Source organism: Barbus barbus (assembly GCF_936440315.1).
Source record: "Barbus barbus genome assembly, chromosome: 42".
NCBI classification, from domain to species: domain Eukaryota; kingdom Metazoa; phylum Chordata; class Actinopteri; order Cypriniformes; family Cyprinidae; genus Barbus; species Barbus barbus.
In genome coordinates this window covers 6,294,428-6,307,657 of record NC_136720.1, presented here as the reverse complement: position 1 = coordinate 6,307,657, position 13,230 = coordinate 6,294,428, and the positions used below count along the sequence as shown (strand labels likewise).

At 36.2% G+C, this 13,230-nt stretch overlaps 1 protein-coding gene across 1 annotated transcript; it reads left to right on the top strand.

Moving 5' to 3' along the window:
* The first annotated feature begins 293 nt into the window (after positions 1 to 293).
* On the top strand, positions 294 to 12,802 carry LOC306861578 (uncharacterized protein). Its single transcript, XM_079403942.1, has 9 exons — positions 294 to 599; positions 1,075 to 1,277; positions 2,687 to 2,779; positions 5,272 to 5,367; positions 6,065 to 6,175; positions 6,320 to 6,440; positions 6,811 to 7,078; positions 10,842 to 10,894; positions 10,988 to 12,802. The coding sequence occupies exons 1-9, from the start codon at positions 596 to 598 to the stop codon at positions 12,208 to 12,210; spliced, it is 2,172 nt and encodes a 723-aa protein (XP_079260068.1). The 5' UTR covers positions 294 to 595; the 3' UTR covers positions 12,211 to 12,802.
* Positions 12,803 to 13,230: the final 428 nt, after the last annotated feature.

Here is a 13,230-nt window from a genome sequence, read left to right as displayed (position 1 = left end):
GGGTGCATGATGGCCTATTCGGGCAGGCTGTCCATTCCACCGTATTAAAATCTCAACAGTTTTTTTTTATATCTCAACAGAGATGTGTGTATACTAAAACTAATAATCTTTCAATTAAGATTCATGCACAGACTGCCACCTGACAATCACATGTATACTTGCTCCATTTATCTGTATAAAATGGATTTTAAAAAATCCGAGTACAATAATCACAAATCTCTGTGATTGGTCGACCTTGAGCTGTGCTGAGAAAAGAACCGTATATCACGTGCCTCACATATCACCGCCGCTTCAGCAGTGGTCTGGACAATCATTTCTACCCGAGTAATGAGACAGATTACCTCTATTAAAAACAAATGCAAAGTGAAGATTAAAAACTGGAGAATTATTATTTACAATTATCGTTTCTGACCAACTACAGACAAGACTCCGATGAGCCGATGAGCCCCGCCCCTCTAAGAGTCACCTTTTGCTGTTGGCCGTTCTATGCGCAGCTCACTTCTAGACGCATGCGCAGTGTGTAACGGAACGAGTCAACGGACGAAGTTGGAAACAAGACTGTTTGTGAATCCAAATATATTCAAACAAAGAAGCAATGGGTGTGTATAGTCATCTACCTTATAGTCATTAATATTATTTGTCGTTAGATATGTAATGTTCACACCTGCAGTATTTCTCATGACTGGGCTGTTGATGTAGAGTATCATAGCTCTGATGAACACAGCTATAAACTCATGCTGGATGATAGATTATTTACTGGAATGTAGCGTTATTATTAGTTTTAATTTGCATTGTTTTGCATATAAATTAATATACGTGTATGTGTGTACTCATAAACACACATGTATATTCATTAATATGCCAAATATTTAATGTATTTATTTTATCGTTGATTTCAGTATTAACATTTTTCAAAATCCTGAAACTTTTATTTACAGGTTTAAATTATTGGAATGTGGAATGTGAATGTTATTTAAAATGTGGATTCAGATATCTGAATGGCGCTCTATATGAATAAATGCAAATATATCGATATACAGATGTATAAATGTTTGAATATCCATGTCTTTGTAGAGTCTGTCCCTCCTCTCTCCTCACTTCGCCTGCTGGTTTCTCCTCTGCGCCTCACATCCGCCTTCATGTGGCAAGTTGTCAAGGATCAGAATGTGGAGCAATTTGGAAAACTGGAAGAATTTGTTTCTGTGATGACAAACCTTGTGCCAGAGCTCTTAAGTAGGAGGCAGAGGGCCACTTTGATAGTAGGGCTGCGTGCAAAGGTAAGAAGTGTTTTTGTACTGTATTTGTTACTGTTTTCATGGAGGTCTGTTTTTTTTTTTTCCATTTAATTTATTTACTTATAAATCACAAATAAACAACAAGAGTTGACCACCGTGCTGTACAGAAAAAAAGGTAAAATAGAAAGAAAGAAATAATAATAAAAATAATACGCTAAATATAAATTAAAAAGAGACCAAGAATTGTAATGAATTAAATGCAAGGGTAAAAAGATGAGACTGTAACTTAGATTTAAAATCATATACAGAAGATCCATATCTCACAGATAAGAGAAGACTGTTCCATAGCCCAGGAACGGCCACTGCAAACGCATTGTCACCTTTCAACTTCAGTCTTGATCTTGGATATTACAGAGTAATACTGTTTGAGGATCGCAAACATCTGGCTGACTTCTTCACATTTACAAGATCTGACAAATAAGAAGGTGCCAGACCATTTAAGGACTTAAACACAAACAACAAAATTTTAAATTCAACTCTATAATGCACTGGCAAACGATTCAGAGGCATTAAAATTGGAGTAATGTGTTCTCGAACCCCTGTTAAAAATCTGGCTGCGGCATTTTGAACCATTTGAAGCTGTGGCATGGAATTGGGGTTGTCCAATATAAAAGAAGTTACAAACGTGAGAAAACAAAAGCATGTATGACTCTTTCAAGATCCTTAAAGGATAAATAAGATTTAACTTTTGACAGAAGTTTAAGATGGAAAAAGCATGACTTGACTACTAAGTTAATGTGTTGGGAGGAATCAAAAAGAACTCCCAAATTTTTCTCAGTTGTTTTGAAATAATAGTTTCGATGACCACAATTAAAATTGGGTTTTCCTTTCCACAGAGGGCCCAAAGACAATTGCTTTCGTCTTACCCTCATTTTACATCAGCTAAGCATGCAAGCAAGCATTTCTAAACCTTTCTGTTCTACTGACACAGTTACAGTGGTAAAATGTGGCAGGCCACCCACTCCTATTTGATAATTGTTGCTTTTTCTGAAATGAGACAGCTATGATGATGTATGCAGCCAACAAATGCGACCTCTGCATTTGTGCAGCCTTTGAAATAAAAAACTTAATATTTTCACAATAACTTGTGGAAACAATATTTATCACTTGCTTTATTGTTGAACATACTGCTGAAGTTACAAAGGAGTTTTAATTTTCAAAAAGTGAAATGTCGGTTAAAACTTTCACTGTCAGTTTTTAAGTAGCTGCATGCTTAAAAATTTACTGTTTTCATGAAGTATGTTTCCCTTAATAATTCATTGTTGCATATCTCGAGTTCATATATTGAAAAAAAAAACTGGCAGATGTAGTTAACTTTAAAACTTAGATGCTGTCCATCATGTATTTATCGTTTTATGTTTTGTTTATGTTCACTATAATTTATCTTGTAGATGATTCTTGAGATGTGTCGAGGTGAGCTCCCAGCAGACCTTCATACTGTCAAATCACACATTCACCAAATTCAGACTGCTGATTTATTGAAGGTATGTCAAGTCTGGATGTTTTTTAATCTATTACACATCTATTTGTTTTTATATATTAAACGGAGAAATAAAATATAAAAAATATGGATAATAATATAACTTGTGTTTTGTTTGTTTGCTGTTTTTTATTGTATTTGTTATACTTGTATTTTTTTTTATTGTTTTTGCCATGAAAATAGCCTAAGATGCTGACATGGCATTAAATAAAAATATGCTACTACTACTCCAAATAAAATATAATTTTAATAAAACTCAGATGAAGCACTCAAAATGTCTATTTGCACTGTGCACCTGAATTGTCTGATTATAGTCTATTATAATTCAATATTGTCATTTTTGAATTAAGCGCCACAAATGATAGAACTGATTTCCTGATTAAATGATAAATCAAGGTGTCTGTGGACCCTTAAAGTCCTAATGTAAAAATAGGGTGTTAAATAAAATTGGCATTAAAATTTCTTAAATCTATGTTTCAGAGATTTTAAAAATGCAACTGAAGTAACTCAGCAGTAAAGATTTAGATTTTATTTTTGCTTGTTTTTTGTGTGTTTGGCACATCATATGGTGTTTTGTTGTGCAACTCTGCAATTTCCATGCCTGTTTCAATTCGATCCTAGATTGCACCAAAAAAAAAACGAGACAGCTTTGAAGCTACATTGCGTTGCTTGTTTTGCCTACTGGAATTGTCAACACTTTTGGAAATTGGTTCTTCTGTTGCTCATCACAAACCAGACTTTGAGTTCCTCTAGATCCTTGCTTTGTTTACAAACATAGCATCGGAGCCCTTATCTATGGAGCTTATAATATGACACAACTATTTGAATTTGAATTGTGTTAATTTGAATTATTGACAGTGTCATTTAACAAAACTGAATATTATGTGGCACTTAACATAGTTCTGAATTAGATTTTTTTTTTTTTACTTGAATATTGAACATTTAAAATGTAACACAATTGAATTTTTTATGGCAGTTTTTTAATAGACATGTATTTTCAAACAGCAGACTTTTTGTTCTGAATTCTTTGACTGCAAATATCCAGTTTTAAAAAATACAGAAAGTTTTCAAGATGAAGAAGAAATTCGGAACATTTAAATTCAATATTTAAAATTCAAAGCGCAGAAATTCAGATCGTACAGAAAGTAGGTCAGAAGTCATCCACAGGGAAGAGTAGATGATCTCTGAAAAGTCAAACGAAGCATTTACTGCGACCGGGAGGGGATATGTTCGGTTCACTTAGGCTAGTTTTGTCCTGGCCACAACATATTAACTCGTGGGAGTGTGATAATATGTCGTGGCCACGAGATCATTTTGTCGAGGTAATCCTGGAATCGCCACGCGGCTGCCGCTTTCTCTCGTAGTGGAAGTGTTTTGTGCGGTCTCGGGGCAGACATTGCCATAGTTCAGGGCCAGAACTCCGGCGTGCTGCGTTTGGCTGCGAGAAAATGTTTAAAAAAATCCTACATTTAAAAAAAAAACTTGTTGATATCACTTTCGAGTCCATGAGTTCGCCTACCAATGGTATGAGAACAGCTTTCACTCTCAACCAAACTAACATTACTAGCCAATCAGAAAAAGATCATTTCCTTTATTTTTCCTCTTTCACGGACAAGTGCTTCAGTGGAAATGCCTTTAAATTGCTCATATTCTTTAATCTCTTAACCTTAAACAAAAGAGTTTTGAGTCTCGCTGGCTCTCTCGCAAGAAGTGAATCATACTTGCTCTGTGTTGTGATTGGCGGTTTGACACTGATGTCACACATTCATGTGCACGCGCTCCACAAACTCAGGATCAAAGCCTGAGTTGACAAAGAAAGCTGATGATCAGCATCATGGTACCAATAAAGCCAGATTGGAGACTCAAAATATTCCTATAACTCTGAATTTGTTCATCTACCATCATGGTACAGGCCCCAGATGACACCTTTCCCTTTCTTAGTTTGGGGCACCAGTCAAGAACTTTTAGTCTGGCAGTATGAGAACATTCCCAACAGGGGGCTGTTCAATCAGTTTTGGAATTAATGTAAACTGAAAGGACTTGGTCAACAATTTATCTGAAAGATTGGTGATATATTGTTAACTTATAGAGTTTCTTACTGTACAACACAAGGAAGAAATGTGTAGTTATTAACAAAGGATAAACAAGATATATTAACAGCTACAAAATGAACACCATGAATGACAAAGGAATAAAATGCATATGGCAGGGTTACTTTATCTTGTGGGAAGATAAACTGTTGCTTCTCTGAAACTAATAAAGAGAAGAACGTTAGTAGTATGCATCAAACAAATAAATTGAAAGGTAATGTCTGGGCTGTGTATCTAAGCTTTTCCTACTGTGTATCTAAGCTTTTTTTAAGTGAATTTTGAGTATATGTGTGTATTTATATCCATTAACATTTTCTTTACACAAATTGGTGTACATTCCATTTTCTACCATTAAACTTTATTTATGTTGGCATTAATGTTATTTATGTGATTTTCCTGTCCACAGATGAGTGACACAGACATGGAGAGTTTACAAGACAGCGTACTTCAACTTGTCCTGAGCTTGCTAGAGGACTCCATGAAGAGAGAATACTTCTTTCAGGTCAGTGTCTTTAAGATCCATTAAAATAATAGAGACGTATTACAGATAAGTTGCAGAATAAATATGAAATCTTCCAGAAGAAAAAAACACACATATGTAGACGTGTATGTGATGTATGTGTACTATCAAGATCTATTAGAGGATGTTGTTATATTTAGAGTGAAAGGAAATGCATTGAATTGTGCATTAACTTAAGGCTCTTTCTCACCAAACACAATGTTAGCTAATGTGTGCACAGTAAAATTTGGTTATACAGGGTCAGCAGCCGTACTAAATAAAGTGAAATTAAATCCATGAAGTATTGCTTTATTGTTTATTGTGTTATTCAATCCAAGTTTTAAACTTTTTTTTCAGGAGCTGTGTGTAGTAACATGTAACTGCAAAAAAAGATAAAATGGGAATTGCTATCTTGGCATTGCTAGAATATGATACATGTAACTTTGGTTTGCCTATGGGTGAATGTTCGTTCCGAGTATGAATAGGAATTTTTTGAGAGTTTTCTTGCACTTTAAAGTGAAGTCTGCAGTCTTTGTCAGAGACTTGAAAATATGTGCCAAAGACATTTGATGTTTTTGATGTCCAGCCTGGACCAGAAATGCTATATATGATTTGAGAGTGGCTGTGGAAGTTGCATAAAAATGAAAAATTTTTTAGATAGGTTTGCTTGAAAACTTGAAAGTCAGTTTTTGTATTTCAGGAAGTATTTCCAGTCGAGTACGGTCCTGACTTTGACAAAGCACTGCAAGTCCTTGTTGGATTTTTTCTCTCCAGATTGGAGCAACTTCTGCCTGTACCAAACTTCAAACAGGTCTAATGATACATGCTTATCAAATACTTTAACCGTATCTGAATGATTCAAGCCAGCTGCTAGTTATTAAGCATTTTTGTTTATAAAACATAAATAATTGTGTTTCTGATTATTTTTCTGATTATTCATTTTCTTTAATTCCAGCTCTCATTGTTGCTCAACTGTCACCCTGGGGAGCTAGATGCATGTGTGGACTCGGTTTGTAAATCACACAATTTGCTATCCTTGCTGCAGATGGATGTTTGTGGGACTTTGGATAAAAATGGTAAAATTTAGTCCTTGAATGTCAATATCATTCCATGTGCTTCAGGTTCCTTTTTATCGAACATTACTTACTTGGTTAATCAGATATTTTACAGAATAGCTGGGCACAAACCTAAGACATAGACTTCGCCCAGCATGCAGGTTTGAGAATTTTATATACTGCTTTTTTTAACATTGCTGGATACCCTTGCTTGGTAAAAAAGGAAAATGTTAAATTCATGCAAAGTCACACCAAAACTTATCTGGTTAGCCACGTAAGCCTTGGTTGAAGAATAGGACCTACTTTTGTTAATGTTAAAAATACAGTTGCTGAGCACAATTGGTCAATGACAAATTTCTTTATTAATTTTTTAAATATTTTTATTTTGAAGTTCTTCCATCAATAGTGGAGGATCGAATAGTGTCATCGTTGTCATTGCCACCTGTTGGTGACTCAGTCATTATAAACCAGCACAACAATGATGGCACGTTACTGCCTATTGATTCTGAAAACCTGCCAAACCAACAACATGGTGTTGACAAGGAGATTGTGACAGGTGATCCAAACGTCCAGAATGTGGCATCCAGCTTCAGCAGTGAGTCCTCTAGAGGCAGTGATAGAGAAAAAGAAACAAACTCTAATATCGATGAATTGCAACGGTAAGTTACCATATTACTAGTTGGTAGGGGTTGGATGGTCAGCTAGTTTTACATCAACCAACTACTCAGTCACTAATAATGACTAGATTGGTTTTTTTTTGTTTATTCTTATTTGTTTTGTCATTTATTTAGCATAAATTAATAGTGCAAAAATAATTTCTATCACCCTCATGTTTTTTTTTAATATATATACAGTGCCCTCCAAAAGTATTGGAACAGTAAGGCCAATTCTTTTATTTTTGCTGTAGACTGTAAACATTTGGGTTTGACATCAAAAGATGAATATGAGATGAGAGACTAACATTTCACCTTTTATTTACAGGTATTTTCATCTGGATCTGATACACAACTTAGAAGATAGCACCTTTTGTTTGAACCCACCCATTTTTCATGTTACCAAAAGTTTTGGACCATGTGACTGACAGGTGTGTTTTGTTGCCCTGGTGTGTCCTATTAATTGATTATTCAAACAATAAATAGCACTGAATGTCTGTGCTCAGTTTCAGATCCGTGCAGACTGCATTTATAGTTAGTTAGAAGTGTACCAAACATGAAAACCAGAGAGGTGTCTATGAGTGAAAAACGAGCAATTGTGAAGCTGAGAGAAGATGAAAAATCAATCAAACCATTGCACAAACACTGACAATAGCAAGTACAACCATTTGGAATCTCCTGAGGAAGAAAGAAACCAATGATGTACTAAGTAACACACCTCAAGCGGGTAGATCAAGGAAAACATCTGCAGTTGATGACAGAAACATTGTGACAGCTGTAAAGAAAGACCCTAAAACAACTGTTAGTGACATCAGCAACAACCTCCTGAGGGCAGGAGTGAAGGTATCACAATCTACTGTTCGCAGAAGACTTCATGAACAAAAGTACAGAGGCTACACCAGAAGATGCAAACCACTCATTAGCAAGAAGAATAGGAGACGAGGCTCAAAAATGTACTGATTTTATGGACCAAAGTGATGGAAAGGCTAAAGTTTGGAGAAAGAAAGGATCTGCTCATGATCCCAAACATACAAGCTCATCTGAAACACAGTGTACACAGGTGTACATTATAGTACACATTACACAAGTAATGTAATGGCTTGGGCTTTCGTCGCTTCTTCTGGGACAGGCTCATTAATCTTCATTAATGATGTAACACATGATGGCAACAGCAAAATTAACTCAGAAGTCTACAGAAATATTTTATCTGACAATTTACAGAAAGATGCAACCAAACTGATTGGGAGATCCGTCATCATGCAGCAAGATAATGACCCAAAACACAGTGCCAAAACAACAAAGGAGTTCATCAGGGGCAAGAAGTGGAAGGTTTTAGACTGGCCAAGTCAATCGCCACACTTAAACCCCGTAGAGTATGCATTTTACCTGCTAAAGAAGAGACTGAAGGGAATAACCCCCCAAAACTGAAAGAGGCTGCAGTGAAAGCCTGGAAAAGTATCACAAAATAAGAATGCAAAAGTTTGGTGATGTCAATGTGTCACAGGCTTGATGCAGTTATTGAAAGCAAAGGATTTGCAACTAAATATTAAGTCTTTTTCACTTTAATCTATGTTAATTCTATCTGTTTCAATACTTTTGGTAACATGAAAAATGGGTGGGTTCAAACAAAAGGTACTATCTTCTAAGTTGTGTATCAGATCCAGATGAAAATACCTGTAAAAAAAAAGCTGAAATGTTAATCTCTCATCTCATATTCATCTTTTGATGTCAACCCCAAATGTTTTCAGTCTACAGCAAAAATAAAGGAATTGGCCTTACTGTTCCAATACTTTTGGAGGGCACTGTATATATACAGTGTATATATATATATATATATATATATATATATATATATATATATATATATATATATATATATAATTTTCTTGTGGAAAACAAAGCAAGATATTTGAAGACTATTTCTGCAGGGTTTTTTTTTTAAATACAATGAAAGTCATTGGGGTCCCATTGGAGTCATTGGTGGAGGGTCATTATCAAATGAAGTCATTTTGAGTGTTGATGCTTTTAAAGGGTTAGTTCACCCAAAAATTTAAATTCTGTAATTAATTACTCACCCTCATGTCGTTCCAAACCCGTAAGACCTTCGTTCATCTTCAGAACACAAATTAAGGTATTTTTGATTAAATCTGAGAGCTCTCTGACCCTCCCATAGACAGCAACACAACTGAAATGTTCCCAGACCCAGAAACATAGTAAGGACATTGATAAAACAGTCCATGTGACATCAGTGGCTCAACTTCAATTTTTCGAAGCTATGAGAATACTTTTTGTGCGCAAAGAAAACAAGCACGTTCCCCACGTTCCTGAACATATTTCTCCTGAACGTAAACAAAGCTGACTACATTGATTACGTTCTGAAGAATGTGCGTGCATGTGTCGTGGTACTCCAAAATGGCAGATGATGTTAACTTGGGGAGAAGAATTGTTGAATAAACTATTTTTGTTTTCTTTGCACACAAAAACTATTCTTGTAGCTTCGCAAAATTGAAGTTAAGCCACTGATGTCACATGGACTGTTTTATCCACCACCACTCATACTGGGAGGTCAGGAGGTTTGTGTGGTATTACAGTCAAAATGCCTAGGGTATCATCTTGACAATCAATTAAATGGCAATTAACACATTGACGAGTGTGTAAAAAAATCTCAACGTCTTCACTTTTTGACAGTTTTTGCAAAACATGTAGATTCTGCTGATGATTTAGTCAGTATGTTTTGCTCCTTGATCAGATCTTGTCTAGAGTACGCAAATGTGCTGCTAGTTGGTTGCACAAAAAAGCAAGCAGCTTTGCTGGAAAGCATTCAAAAGAACGAATCATTGAGAGATTTACCAACACATCAATACATCTACCTGATTTACAAGGCCGGAGAGAGCAATCCACCATTAAATTAATACAAGAGATGGCCCAGAATGAGCATCCCTTTCATGAACTTTTTCCACAAACCAGGGGTGAAAAAACTGGTCGGCTTCTTAGGAAGCAAAGCAATTTGACATTATTCAAAGCAAGGACAAAACGTTATGCTAGTTCTACCATTCCTTTTGGTATAAGACTGTTCAACGCATGCAATGTGGATGCTTAGGTTTTTTTTTGCTGTTGCGCTTGTATGTTTCAAAACTTTTTGTTTATGTGCGTGAGTGAATGGATGTATATTTTGCTTAAGTATGGACAGATGTTTATGTATATGTGTGCAAATGTATATCTTTTACCATTTTTTTTAAGTAGTATTATTAGTATTCTTGTAATTACATTTTTCAATGTACTTTCTGATATAATTCAATCTCAGTATTGCCAAGCAGAAAAGTAAATAAACTTCAAACTTATCGATGTCCTTGCTACGTTTCTGGGTCTGGGAACTCTCAGATTTCATTAAAAAATACTTTGATTTGTATTCCGAAGATGAATGAAGGTCTCACAGGTTTGGAACGATATGAGGGCGAGTAATTACAGAATTTAAATTTTTAGGTGAAGTTATCCTTTAAAGGCATCTTCTGAGAAGTTTCTGAGATTGTATATTGAGCAAGAACTCTACAACATTCAACAACAAATTTTAAGGTGGTTACTGTCAGACAGTTGTCAAAATATCTTATGTGAGTATTGTCCTGCATAATTACTTAATAATTGTTTGTAATCTCAAAGTCTCTTTTTTGTGAGGGCTTTGAGCACTTCACTACAGAATATTTTCGGTAGCGTTCCTAAATTAAGATATAAATTGTTTTGTTGTAAAAGATCCTGTTTATTCTTTTTGTAGGAGTAACTCAGAAGAGCCAAATGTACCGCCATCCACCGATGATGCTCATAGAGGTACAGCCTCTCTGAATGTCTGTCGAGATTCTTATTATATCTTTTCAAGGATCTTTAAAGTAAACCGTCTCTGTTTGTCATGTTTTCCTCTAGGTGATTTAATTTTTCAGACAGCTGTGCCTCTCCAACGGCCCTCTCTTGACACCTTCCCAAACTCACCTTCTAAAGGCTTCCACTATGCAGGCAGGACTGTACATAAATGTCAGCAGTGTACAAAATACTTCATCTATCGCTCTGATCTTGTCAAGCACCAGGAAATTCACACCCAGGCGGGGACCCATGAGTGTCCTCAGTGTGGGCAGGTTTTTGACGATTCAGCGCAGCTGGTGTCACACAGGAGCACCAACTGCAATTCCAGAGTTTTTAAGTGCATCAAATGCACAGCCCACTTTAGATCCCTCAGGACCCTATACAGGCACAACCGAGTGCACAAAGAGAAAACCACACACAAGTGCCCTGAATGTGGACGGCTGTTCACTAGTCTGTCACGATTAGTCGGTCACCGGCGAACTCACCGAACTCCCACTGTTAAAAGGAACTACACCTGTAAACAATGCAATGAGACTTTCGGGTCGTACCGAGCCAGTTTAATCCACCAGAAGATTCACAAAGTTAAAGATGTCCACCCGTCTAAACCGGAACGACAGCCAGGAAAGTGTCGTTTTTGTGACTTGACATTCAACGTTGACAGTGAATTAAGAAGCCATCTGAAGACCCATGCAGAGTTCAGGCCATATATATGCGACCAGTGTGGGAAGTGCTTTTCGGCGAACAGCAGCCTGCTTGCCCACCTCTCAAACCACACGGGTGAGAAACCTCTCCTTTGTTCGCAATGTGGAAAGCGATTTTACAGCAAAATCCAGTTAAAATCCCACATGAGATGTCATTCTGGTGAGCGGCCGCACGTCTGTCCGTACTGTGAGAAGCAGTTTTCACTGTCTGGGAATTTGAAGATCCACATCAGAATTCACACCGGGGAGAAGCCGTACGTTTGCCATCAGTGCGGAAAGGGTTTTGTTTCCGCCGGATGCCTGCAGGTGCATCTGCGCTCTCACACAGGAGAGAAGCCGTATCAGTGTAAAATCTGTGCCAAGAAATTTGTGGTTTCGAGTCACCTGACGGCACACATGTGCTTTCACACCGGTGAGCGTCCACACTGCTGCTTGCAGTGTGGGAAACGATTCATCCGACGTTATGACTTGAACAAGCACATGTACACTCATATTGGGAAGAGGCCTTTCCCATGTCCTCTGTGCCCAAAGGCTTACACTTGTCGTACACATCTAAACAGGCACATGAAGAGCCACAGTGTTTGACTTTAATCATTTTGTCATCCTGAGTGCCTTTGTGGAGTGAAATCAACCATAATCATTAAAGCAAGAGTTCACCCCACAAATTTTTTTTTTTTAATTCTCAAAAATGTAATTATTTACCTAATTATTTAAACCCAAAAGTCAGTAAATAACTACAGCATTTTCGATTTGGGGTGGACTATCTCTTTTAATTAAAACATGTTTCAACTTTGTATCCTGCCAAGCTGATGTCCTTGAACTTGTGTGAGCTGCAGTGGTTTCATTACAACAGTCATTTGAAGAACAGCTGCAACATTTTCTTGCATTACTGATGTGTAACACAGTTTCGTGTTGTGCATATTTTCTCTAGAACATAGGTTTGGAGCCCACTTTTTTTCTTTTAGATTTAGGTTTTTCTAAGATAATTTAAAGCTAGAATTATCCTCATTTAGCAACTATTAATGAAATATGCTGAATATTATAGCATACTAAACAGAAACAATGTGTTGACATGGCAAAGTGTGAATTAAAAATCATACAAGACAAAAGAGGTGCTGTGTCATTTTTAAATATCATTCGAACATCAAATGCACAATAAAAAACAAATAAAGGATTGAACCTCAGTTGTGTGGTAAAATTATGTAGAAAAAGAAATCAAGAGAACGCCATTATGACATCAGGTTCTAAAGCCCTTTAAATACATATATTGAATTGATGTTCATTGTTATAAAAAAAATCTTATAAAAATAATTAATAATGTTTACTATTTAATTAACTACAACAAAAGATAATTGTAAAAAAACAACGGCAGACACCGTAACTTGCTCTGGCCACCTCCGTACACTTTTGTGCCCCAAGCGAAAATCTGCCCCCGATAATAGCTGTTAATATTTAGCTGTTTTTATTTATTTTTATTTTTTTTATTATAAAGCTGTAAGAGTTATTATAATATTATAAAGCTGTAAGAGACCAATAGCAGCGAAAATGCACATATATTCAAGTTAACGTCTCTGCTGCGGAGGTTGGTATCTTTACAAAATATTA